Here is a 12,754-nt window from a genome sequence, read left to right as displayed (position 1 = left end):
CTTTTCACTTCTACGCATATAGACTGCTTGATCTATCGTAAAGGTGAGAAAAATGACGCAAAAAACGCCCCTTTCACGTGAACGCGCACTGAACCTAAAGCGGAAAACCTGGTTCAACTAATTGAATCTAAAGTGAGCTTCGTGGTACCATTTAACTCTGATTGCGAGTTGCGGCTCTGTCGAGCCAGGTTTTCCCAAGAAAGCCTGGGTATGTTCAGCGAGCTTCGTGGTATACCCCCCTGGTCTGATCTGCTTTGTCCTATGCACACACATGTGATGACTACGATTGGTCTGTCTTCCAAGCCATTTGGCCATTGTTGAATAACATTACAACAACATACCAACAATTTTCTGTTAAGAGCTGTGTCGGTGGGAGGGTGTAAGGGGGAGTTTAGATTTGTCCAAGTTGTCAGACTTTTCTGAGGAATGTTATAGGGCTTTCACCATTATAAATTAAATCAGAAAAAAATTAGCATTCAAAGTTGTTCATACAAACAAATGTATTGACATATTATAATGTGTTAATTAAATGTGTTTAATATGTGTATCCCTTTATCTTTCTTATGTTTGTGTGTGTGTTTGCGTATCTGTACGTGTGCTTGCACGTGCAGTGTTTTATGAATAGCATCCTGCAGTGTCTTAGCAACACACACAGTCTGAGAGACTACTGCCTGCACAACTCGCACCGCAGAGACCTTAACAACAACAGCCGCACCAACACAGCCCTCATGGAAGGTAAGAAAGGCCCACGCACATATAACATACCCACACAGCATCAACTCACCTGCAAATGCATAACGCACCCACACAGCATCAACTCACCTGCAAATGCATAACACAACCACGTATTGATAAACACGCCTGGACATGCCTAACACAACCATGCATAAACCTAACCACAGATGCATAAAACACCTGCATGCATAACACACCCACACACCCATTAACATACCGGCACATAAACACACCTATGCATGCACAAAAACACCTGTGCATGCTTAAACACAACCTGCATGCATAAACACACTCATGAATGCACACAGCCACACATGCCTAAACAATCCAACATATGCCTAACACACCTGGGCCCTGTACCACGAAGCTCGCTTAGAGGGTTAGCGAGGTATGTTGAGCTCCAAGCCTGGGTTAGTTGTACCACGAAAGTCCATCTCTTTTAGCGTCGCTGTATCAGGACGGGAGCAGTTTTTCGGCTTAGTCTAGCCGGAGATCGGCTACTTAAATCGGCGTGCGCAGCTTCCTAGCCCCTCCTCTGACAATGGCGTCACCATTTGTGGGTGTTCCCATGGACCCCGGCGCACTTCTCGTACAGGCGTCTCTCCGGAGACAGAGGGTTTTACGGGACAGAACCGATCCTTTGGCATTGTCTGACGATATTCAGATTTCAGACTTTATTGTCATTGTGCAAACAACGAAATTGGGGTTCTTCATGAGAGATACAGATTCTCATCAGAGGGTGTTCGTTATTTGATCGTCCTTTTGGACCTTATGTAGACAACGATTACTGTTGCGCATTGTGTCTCCGTGACAGTGTGCTAGAGTGGAGGTAGCGCGTCAGTCTTGAATTTCTGCGCGGGGGGTTCGACTCCCAAGTGATGCAAATTTATGTGAAGCTTAAAAAGTCTTAATTCTCATGCATATGGAATACTTATTCACTAAAGCTTATGGAATTATATTTTTGTGCTTATTTCGAACTTGAACCCATATTTTCAAGGCCGTGCTGGCACCACATCTATGGGGGTAAAATGCATGATGAAAGTCCGGCGAAATTTAACCCCGGTCGCTGGCGTTCGGGTCTTAAGGTGCGGCCACACCAAACGCGTTACCGGCGTACCTCGCGTATAAAATCGTCAATTTTTCCATAGGGAACCATTGGTTTACGCGCGTATGAGACGCGTACACGCGTTACATGCGCTAAAGCAACATTTTACGCGCGTAACGCTCGTATGAGGCGTGTATATTTACGCGCGTAACGCGCGTATATATACGCGCGTACATTTCAAGAGTTCAAAAAATGTAACTTTTTACGCTCATACGCATGACGATTAGCCGCGTTGCCCAATAAGCGTTGAGCTTGACCCGACGTCACTGGCAGAGTGTAGTGAGCTTGGACAGAAGCATACGGCCGACATCTTTCTTTATTCTGTGTGGAAATAGTAACATAGTTACGCCATTAAATGCTTTTATGGAAACATTTTTAGCGAGAAATGTGCATTTTACTCATAATGTTCGCTCGGTGAATGTGAAGGATGTTTGGTTTGATAGTTATGATGAAGAGGGAACGCTCCGTTCACTTGCATGGACAGAGTCTCTGGTTACTAAGCAACCTCAACGTCTTGGCGGACTATATATCTGCTGATCAACACTACGAATGCTGGAAACACACCAGACACACCATGTGAAGTTATTTAACCCGATTATTGTTATTTATAGCCGAGATTATTTAATCTAACCCGATCTAAACTCTATCACCCAAACACGGCGGCGTTTGGGTTTCCTACCTCGGACTCCAGCGCAGCCACGGCCGACAACTTTCTTTATTCTGGGTGGAAATAGTAACATAGTTACGCCATTAAATGCGTTTATGGAAACATTTTTAGTGAGAAATGTGCATTTTACTTTCGTAATGTTCGCTCTGTGAATGTGAAGGATGTTTGGTTTGATAGTTATGACGAAGAGGGAACGCTCCGTTCACTTGCATGGACATGGACTCATCTAGGCGCGTTAGGAGCGTAGGCGCGTTAGGAGCGTATGCCCATTTTTGACACAAAATGGTCAAGCAACATTTTACGCGTGTTATGCGCGTAAAAATTATGCGAGATATGCGTTTGGTGTGGCCGCACCATTATACCAATCCATTACGCTAGAGCCGCTACCACTCAGCGGTCGAAAACATGCCATACATTTCTTAAATAGGGTGTATTTAAAGTGAATTCCCTAAATGATAGAATAAGGCAGGATGGACGTTGCATATGCATTTTTAAATCATCATCATTCTATTTGGATTAATGGCAAACAATTCTGCATTTGGCATAGTTATTTTACAGACAATATGCAGAATATTTTCACTTATACGCATATAGACTGCTTGATCTATCGTAAAGGTGAGAAAAATGACGCAAAAAACGCCCCTTTCACGTGAACGCGCACTGAACCTAAAGCGGAAAACCTGGTTAAACTAATTGAATCTAAAGTGAGCTTCGTGGTACCATTTAACTCTGATTGCGAGTTGCGGCTCTGTCGAGCCAGGTTTTCCCAAGAAAGCCTGGGTATGTTCAGCGAGCTTCGTGGTATAGGGCACTGTGCAATACATACATACATTTATTCATAAAGAAGCCTATGCATGAATAAGACACCCAAGCATCCATAAACAGAGGGAAACAATGACCCCACACACACACGCACAAACATAGAAAGTAAATCAAAAGTGTTTCAACTGCTAATGCGTGTGTGTGTGTGTGTGTGTGTGTGTGTGTGTGTGTGTGTGTGTGTGTGTGTGTGTGTGTGTGTGTGTGTGTGTGTGTGTTTGGGCAGAATTTGCCAAGCTGCTCCAGACCATGTGGATGTCGTCCAACAGCGATGCTGTCAGCCCGTCTGAGTTCAAGACTCAAATCCAGAGATACGCACCCAGATTCGTAGGATACAAGTATGTTCAACACCCTGACCCACAAAAAGACACTCACTCATACACTCTGTTCTCACACACTCCAATCACTCAGTGCGTTTACATGACCCTCAAGAAAATCGAATTATTGGTTTAGTCCAACTATGATTGGATTATTAAGATGCATGTATACACCTTAGTCAAACTATAATCGAAATGAATCGAGTTACTCATAGTCGAATTAAGACACCTAGATAATTTCATTGTTTGATAATTTGATTGTTTGATCACCTAGATAAGTCGAATTAAGTGTGCATGTATCAGGTCTGATCGCATGGATTTGGATTTTGCGTTCTGCGCATGCTCGAGACATTTCTCTGGGGCCGTGACCCGGAAGTATAAGGAGACGATAGTCATGTTGTTGTCGCTGTCGAAAAACAGGGACGAGCAAGGAGAGCGAGCGGTTGCGCATGTCAGTTTAGTGAATGAACGAGTCTGGTTGTGTCTATGCAAAAGAAGTGTACTGTTAAGTTAGTGGAACTACGAATAAAGTACCCAGCCTATCAATAATCGGTGGCCGCTTCATTCCGACCTATAAGCAGATCCACTGCCGGTCAAAGTGAAGGGTGTTACCCCCGAGAGAACATCGGCCCTGGAGGGAACGTCTCTCCTGTGCTCCTCGACTACGGTCTGGGAGCCGACAGCAGGAAACGTGTGTTACACCTTTCCTGTTCCTTAGCTCTCAGACCGTAGTCGGGGAGCACAGGGGAAACGTTCCCTCCAGGGCCGATGTCCTTTCGGGGTTAACAACCTTCACTATAATCGGCAGTGGGTCTGTTTATAGGTCGGAAGACACGGGCACAGATTCTTGGCGTTTGGTACTTTATTTAACAGTACACGTAACTCGAAGAACACAACCGGATTCGTTTAATTCCTCCTAGACTGACTCGCTCAATCGCTCGTTCACTCATTCGTCGACTCATTGGCTGACGTCACTCTCACACACTCACACACACACACACACACACACACACACACACACACACACACACACACACACACACACACACACACACACAGACATTCTCGCGCACACACATACGCCACTCTCGTAACACGTGTAACACTTCGATTACACCCAAGGATGAATTAAAAGTAGGCCTAGATGTCTTTCTAAATGTTGGTCATCAACAAGGTTGTTAGTTAGGGATGGGCAACGATCGTCAAATAGTCTGAGTCACGTAGAATATCGAATAATGAATGTGACTGTCGTTATTTATTACACGGCTCTTCTCAATGCTGTTGACGCTCCGTTGACTTGCATAGGCCTTTACAACTTCCGATGGTGAATAGCGTCCTCGGTTGCTAAGCGACGTCAACGTCTTTGGCGGACTATTTCTCTGCTGTGCAACACTACGAATGCTGGTAACGAATAAATTGTAAAAAGACACACCGTGTGAAGTTATATTTTTGACGTGTCTAGTTCACCGTTATGGAGGCTGTGTTCAGTAAAATAAATAAATAAATAGCGATCCGTTTTCGGCGCGTGTAGGTCTATCTGCCTAAGCCCACGTTGAAATAATTTTGATGTTGAATGTTGATGGCGCAGTTGTTGAAAAAAAACTGATTGATTTCATGCAAATCTTAAAAGCGTCTCCTTGTTCCATTGTGTGTGCGTGTATCCGAGGTCTGTGCGTGCGTGGGGGTTTTTGATTGACCAATTTTCGAATATTATTCGAATACTTCTCAGCAAATATCGAGTAGTATTTTTTGCCAGAAATGCACATCCCTAAAAGTAGTAACTTCGGGCACATCTGTCAAAATAAATGTTTTTTTACGATCTTTATTCATTCATTGCGCCGCGGCCGAACTGACGGGGATATTCTCTGATATTATGAATCTTAAAGAATGCGTCAGGTTCTCCTACTCTCTGGTACTTCAGCAACACGTAAAGACTTGTAGTGAGGGTTATCTCGGCCATGGTGGAGAAGGAATTGGGGTAAAGGAACTTTGGCTTTGACTCTCTGAAGTCCATATTGAAACGCGACATAGAGGATAAAGGGATTGTTGCTTTATGCGGGACAGCTGTCAGTTCACTTCGGGTCCATTTCTCCGACGCTCCATTGTTCCGTGCTCTTGGTCGTATGCGGACTCCTCCGGCTGGACTCCTCCCGCTGCTCCGCCGCCGGAGGTGATCGCATACGACCGCATACGACCGCATACGACCGGAACAATGGAGCGTCGGAGAAAGTGAACTGCCAGCTGTCTACTGAAAACATCCTTCTCGAATGCTGTGGCGGCCTGAGTCAACCGGTGGCTCTATTACCACTAGTTGAAATGGGCACAGCGCCACCTATCGTACCGGGGAAAGAAATGCTTCGGCCAATGAATCGATTTTCTCACCGCCATGTATACTCAGACAATTGTAGTTGTCCGATTGAGGAGCATAATCGAACTATAGCCTTAATCTGATTAAGCTGTGCATGTAAACGTACTGACTAACTCACTCACTAATTGCGCTCACCTCACTCCACTCGCTCAACGCACTACCTTCACTCACTCACTGTACGTTCACACCAGAAGCGAATTGCGCTGCAAAGATGCTTTGGTCGCTCATAAAGTATCGCTGCAAATATTTCTGTTCGCTTTTGTCGCTCAAGTCGCTCATGGCGTACAATTCAATTTTGCAGATGCATTTAAAGGAGCCGTATGCTTTTAGTACAGACAGCCATATCAAAGAGTGAGAGAGACGGTTTTGCTTGTTGGATAAAGTGCTTCGACACAGCAAGTAGGACGGTGATTCCCCTCCAATATATATCTAAAAAACTCCTAAAAATGTAATTACAACCAAGAACAAAAACACATTGCGTGCTGTAGTAGGCTAATTAAAATATGTTTCACTGATCTGCATCTGCATCATGATCTGCACTAATTCATCAAACATATTGACATTGGCGCACATGGCTAATTTGCATACGCTCACAGGACTGGCTGACTCCGCAAGGCAAATAATGGAACATATTTATCTATCTGTCTGTCTGTCTGTCTGTCTGTCTGTCTGTCTGTCTGTCTGTCTGTCTGTCTGTCTGTCTGTCTGTCTGTCTGTCCTTCCATCCATCCATCCATCCATCTACGTGTGTAGTTTTAATGTGATGTATTTTGTGTATGTCCAGTCAGACTTGTCTCCCTTGTTCTGTGTGGTCTTGAAGGCTACTGTCCTGTGTGAGCCGAATCACGTCAATGAATTCCCGACTATTTGTGTCGTTTGGTATTAATAAAGACTTGACTAGGCTATCTATCTATCCAGACTATTTATTTAAAAATGATTAACCTCAGGCTCCGTGAATAGTGGGGAATAGTGGGAATAGAGGGATAAAAGACAAGAGATATATCCCTTGTCATTTATCCCTCGTCTTGTCGTTGAGTTTGTGTATGTGACGATTTCAAAAACGTGGTGGGTTAGATTGGTAGTAGAGAGCAAATGAAAATGATTCCCGCTTAAATACGAACGTTCGCAAATATTTTCTATAAATACTCCCACTTATCATCACTTTGTATCAAAATCACTATGGATGTTGCACTCATTAAAGCCCATGGTGCAGGAAAGGTTAACCGGAAGTTTCGATGAATGGGTACATAAAGCACTCAAAATATGTATAAAGTTAGAAATGTCTCCAAAATGGTGTTAAAGTTCAGTTTTCGTAGTTTTCAGGCAGGATCATGGTCCCCTTCAAGCCAGCACGCACGAGTATGTTCATGGTTTATGTTTACTTTACCAATCTTTTGACACTGAGTCCTTTGAACCAACAGTTATAGGTGACAGGAGATGTGTTGCATACACAATAAACATGCATAAGAAACAATGCCTGCCTGTACACTGCGTACAGGCAGGCTATACGCTGGGCTTATGGCATTTCAGGCAGGAGTATAAGGAAGCCTCTACCCTCTTGTGTGGTTTCAACCATCGGACAACAATTCCAGAGTGGTGACCAGACCTATCAGGTCTTTCAATGGCCTCGTTTGGATGAAAATGAATAAAAATAATTGTTATGCTTATTCTGTTGTGATCGCTCAATTGCCCTTAAAATGTTATAAAGTACACAGAACACATGAATTTTGGATAAAAAAAAAACAGTTGATTGGAATTGCTTGTAATGGTTACTGAACAAAGACAGAGGTTGGAAGTTAAAAAGATCGATATAAAAAAATGGTTAGGCACAAAACATACAAGGAACACTGATGTTTAATTCTTATTCTAATTAATTCTGCAATAGTGTGGTCATACCTGAGGGTCAGCTGATGGTTCTCTTTCTCTCACACTCTCTCTCACACACACACACACACACACACACACACACACACACACACACACACACACACACACACACACACACACACACACACACACACACACACACACTATTTCATGCATGCATACATGCAGTGATACATGCAAAAGCACATCAAGCAAACACACAGTGAGCCCAGACAACACCGCACACAGAGGTTGACAAGGCACAGGTAAAATGATTGGTAAATTATTTTGAATTGCATACAAAGAAATTTCATGCAAATAATAACAAAAACAAAGAAAAACCAAGCACACAGACAGAGGAGCAGACATGCAGCATTCAGGACCCCTTGAATGGGGTACAGCGACAATTATTGGCACCTATTGACGAAAAAAAGTAATGATTTTGTGCAAAGTAAAAAACAGCAACAGCACAAAAACAAAAAACAAAACATGCAGCATGCAGGAAACCACCACCAAATGAGATGACAGGGACAGAAGGTTAGAAGATAACTAACAACTAAAATAAATACTCACAACTAAATCATTGGACTTGTCTGTGGAAAAAAAGAATAATGTGAAATTAGGTTTTCTTGAAGCGTGACTGCCGGGCTAGGTAGAGGCTGACCTCCTCCTTAGGAATCTGTTCGAAGGATTTGGCGATGGGGGCGGGTGCATGGGAGGACAAATTGGCGCTAACCTCTCGAAGAACCGCGGGTGAATTGGCATAGCTCTCCCGAAGGGCCTTCATTAATGATGTTGCATAACCTGCAGACATAATAATAATAATATTAATTATAATAATAATAATAATATTGCTTTATAAAGATCATTGTCACTGATCACCGATGTCTCGTGCGCCATCTCAAAATATGATAGAACTGCATGACACTGCTTACCGTATGAGGCTGCCTCTTTGATGGGATGCACCACATGGGCACCTTTTCTGAAGCGCGGATACCGCACACAGTACTCCATCCCGTCACTTCTCCGTGCTGTCTCGCGATTGGTATTGTGATTATAATGCAGCGCCGCTAAGAGAAGCCTACAAAATAACACATTTGAGAAAACCTTTGAAACTTGGTGTATGTATGACAAAATACTACAATAGGCATGTTAATAGGTACTATTATTACTATAAAATACATAATAATTGGCAGTGTTATTCCATTGGATAGCACTGACCTGCTATACATCCCAAGGTATGAAAACCCTGTGTGCTTGGTCGCGAAGTGCAAGATGAGGGAGTGGTAAGCCTCAAGGGAGAAGGTCTGGTGCTGTGGAGACAGCTGTCGAACATATTTCAGTAAGGCAGTCCTCATCATTATGTTCTCCAACTTTACTGCTGCCAATGAGCCTGCAAAGACCAAGACAGGTAGGCAGGGAGGCAGACAAACACGCAGACGGAAAACGTACAAATAGACAGGAAGATAGATAGACAGACAGAATTCCTTTTTTAATGGAAACACACATGAAATTGTCCTGCATATGAATTATAGCAAACATAAACAGTAAACAGAATGTTATGAGATTGCCAGGGAATGAAAAAATAATTTCATCACAAAGGTCACATGTCAAAGCATCCAGACAATTTCTCAAAGACAGCAAATACTACAAAACTGTAGAGCGTGCATAATACCAGTACTGTACCTGGGTCCAGCCACTCTTTGTTGCGCTGATCTCCGTCTAGAGGGCCATGGGCACAACTGGAGAAGGCAGGGGTGTCATGGTCATGGATGTCCTGGATGTGGTTGACTAAACTTCTCCATTTGGCCTCCATGACCGCTGGGTTGCCATCTGGGGTTGAGGCTGCAGTCTTATAGAGGTGATTCGCTATAGCTGGCCTCCACAACTGTAGTTGGTCACACTCTTTGGATGCTGCATCCAATGCCTTCCCCAGACCTGTTTTAGAACAAATGTTATTAATTGATATGCACTAACAAAAACTGCTTCAAGGTTCCAACAATGGATACATACTTTTGGCAATGTGCCACACATCAAAATAAGGCCGTGTCCCTTCAGTGATCAGCTCCTCTCTCACCCATTTGGCAACCTAAGGAAAAAAAAAAAACTTTTGTGAATGATTGACCTTTGTGGCCCTCAGTGCATCGGCAAACCACAACCATCCAGCTTCAGTGCCATTCAGATATTTACATTCTATACTGCATTTGTATTGTAAATACCTGCCGATGTCGGTCCGTGATCAGCGTTGCCAAATGCAGGTCCTTTCCCCTCAGCAGGCCAACACTGCGCTTGAGCCCTTCAAGCCCTTCAAGCTACAAACACAGTAGTAAACCATTTTATCTATTTATATATCTACTCTCTCTCTATCGATCTATCAGCTATCTATGTTATGTTATGCTATGCTATCCCTCACTATCTATCTATGTTATGTTATGCTATGCTATGCTATTCCTCACTATCTATCTATGTTATGTTATGTTATGTTATGTTATGTTATGTTATGCTATCTATCTATCTATCTATCTATCTATATATATATATATATCTAGGCTATCTCTATCTATTTATTTACTTATATAATCTGACACTGTCACTCTCTCACTAGCGGCTTCGGCTGTCGTCCCAAAGCGGAGTACCTCATGTAACGTCATGCAATGCATTGTGGGAGAAATAAGAATCATCGCTAACCTGTTGCTAACCGCTAAAATATCACCTACTTTACCCTACCTACAACATCAAATACAATGGATAATTGTTTAAATGTTTATTACCAACTAGAAAAAAGCCAGAAAATAAAAAAATAAAAACCTGCACCATGGGCTATAACTATTGAACACAAAACAGAAAAAACAGCTGTCATTATCACTGTCATTGAAAGCAATATATTGTTAGGGGTCCAAGCCAACAGGTTGGATCCCTATTGTTTTTGTAAGGATTATTAGGGGTCCAAGCCAACAGGTTGGATCCCTATTGTTTTTGTAAGGATTATTATTAGGGGTCCAAGCCAACAGGTTGGATCCCTATTGTTTTTGTAAGGATTTTTAGGGGTCCAAGCCAACAGGTTGGATCCCTATTGTTTTTGTAGTGTTTATTTTTAGGGGTCCAAGCCAACAGGTTGGATCCCTATTGTTTTTGTAAGGATTATTAGGAGTCCAAGCCAACAGGTTGGATCCCTATTGTTTTTGTAGTGTTTTTAGGGGTCCAAGCCAACAGGTTGGATCCCTATTGTTTTTGTAAGGATTATTCCTATTATTATTCCAGCACTAAAAGTGTGCCCACAGCCCAAACCGTAAATGGTGCCGACACGCCAATTGCATGACTAGATCCAGGTCCGTGAGGTGACGGCAGACGACAAAATCCAGACATGCCGGCCACTAGGTGGCGCTATACCAAGGAATACGCGTTTGGGGCTATAACTCCCACACCGAACCTCCCACCTTCAAAACTTTATACACACAGATGCACTGGAGTCTGCTGCATCTTTTGGCCTAGGCCACGCCCATTTGCGTCCATGAATATTTTTCGCTAAATCACGAAAACCGCAAAACTGTTTTTTCCCTACTCCTCCCACATTTCTTGACCAATCAACACAAAACTTTGCACACGACATCTTCAGACGCACACGCAAAGGAATCATCAACAGTTTTTTGACCTTCGACGACGAAACGGTAGCGTTTTGAATATTTGTTTATTGGCTACGTTTTACGTCAAAACGCAAAAATTCAAAGAATACCAAAAGTAGACGTCGGATCAAGTCCAAATTTTAGACACATGTCGGTGCTACCCTTAATGGCGTTCAATAAAGAATTCGGAATATTTCGCCATTAGGGGGCGCAATAAACGAGGAAATTGTATATCTTCTAATTGGCCAAAGGAATGTTCTTCAAACTATAAGGGAACCATCAAGGGGCAAACCCGAGTCTATATAAAAAATATGGCCAAGAATTAATAATGTAGGCGGGAGTTATTTGGCAAAGGAAAATTGTCTTTGGAAAATTTCGCCAACAGGGCGGCGCCAAAAAACGACGAAATAATATATCTCCTATTTGGCCAATGGAATGTTCTGAAAACGCGTTTTAGGCTATAACTCCCACACCAAAGCTCCCACAGTCAAAAACGTTATACGCACAGATTCACTGGAGTCAGCTGCATCTTTTGGCATAGGCCAGGCCCATTTGCGTCAGTATTTTCTTTATGCAAAATCGCAAAAACAGCTAAACTGCCTTTTCGCTACTCCTCCCACATTTCTTGCCCAATTGACACCAAACTTTGCACACGACATCTTCAGACGCACACTACAAGAAATCAGCTAAACTATTTTGATCCGACCATCGTTGACGAAACGGTAGCGTTTTGAATATATGTTTTGCGTTGCAAATCAGTAAAAACTATTTTGATCCAACCGTCGACGACTAAACGGTAGCGGAAAATGCGTTTGGGGCCGAAACTCCCACACTGAACCTCTCACAGTCAAAACCTTTATATCCACAGGTTGTTCACGGTAGCGTTTTGAATACTTGCTTCGCGTTGTGCCGGCGAAATGCACATTTCTTGTCGCGTTGTGCCGGCGAAATGCACACTTCTTGGACCCCTGCATAACTGCTTGCAGTTCTAGTTATTATTCTTACCTCCCTAAAAGTGGGACCACAGCCCAAACCGTAAATGGTGCCGACACGCGAATTGCATGACTAGATCCAGATCTCTTCGGACTACGCAGACGACAAAATCCAGACACGCCGAACACTAGGTGGCGCTATACCAAGGGAAAACGCGTTTGGGGCTATAACTCCCACACCGAACCTCCCACAGTCAAAAACTTGTACCTACATATCCACTGGAGTCTGCTGCATCTTTTGGCATAGGCCACGCCCATTTGC

At 43.2% G+C, this 12,754-nt stretch overlaps 1 protein-coding gene across 1 annotated transcript in view; it reads left to right on the top strand.

The window, feature by feature from the left end:
- LOC130405980 (ubiquitin carboxyl-terminal hydrolase 2-like) overlaps window positions 1–12,754 on the top strand; it is a 99,095-nt gene that overhangs the window by 24,711 nt on the left and 61,630 nt on the right. The window contains 2 exon segments of the mRNA XM_056611334.1: window positions 612–735; window positions 3,553–3,664. Coding sequence (XP_056467309.1) covers window positions 612–735; window positions 3,553–3,664 — 236 coding nt within the window.

Source organism: Gadus chalcogrammus, chromosome 16, assembly GCF_026213295.1.
Source record: "Gadus chalcogrammus isolate NIFS_2021 chromosome 16, NIFS_Gcha_1.0, whole genome shotgun sequence".
Taxonomy (NCBI): domain Eukaryota; kingdom Metazoa; phylum Chordata; class Actinopteri; order Gadiformes; family Gadidae; genus Gadus; species Gadus chalcogrammus.
Note: the sequence above shows the minus strand (reverse complement) of the source record. Positions and strands in the feature narration are given on the sequence as shown.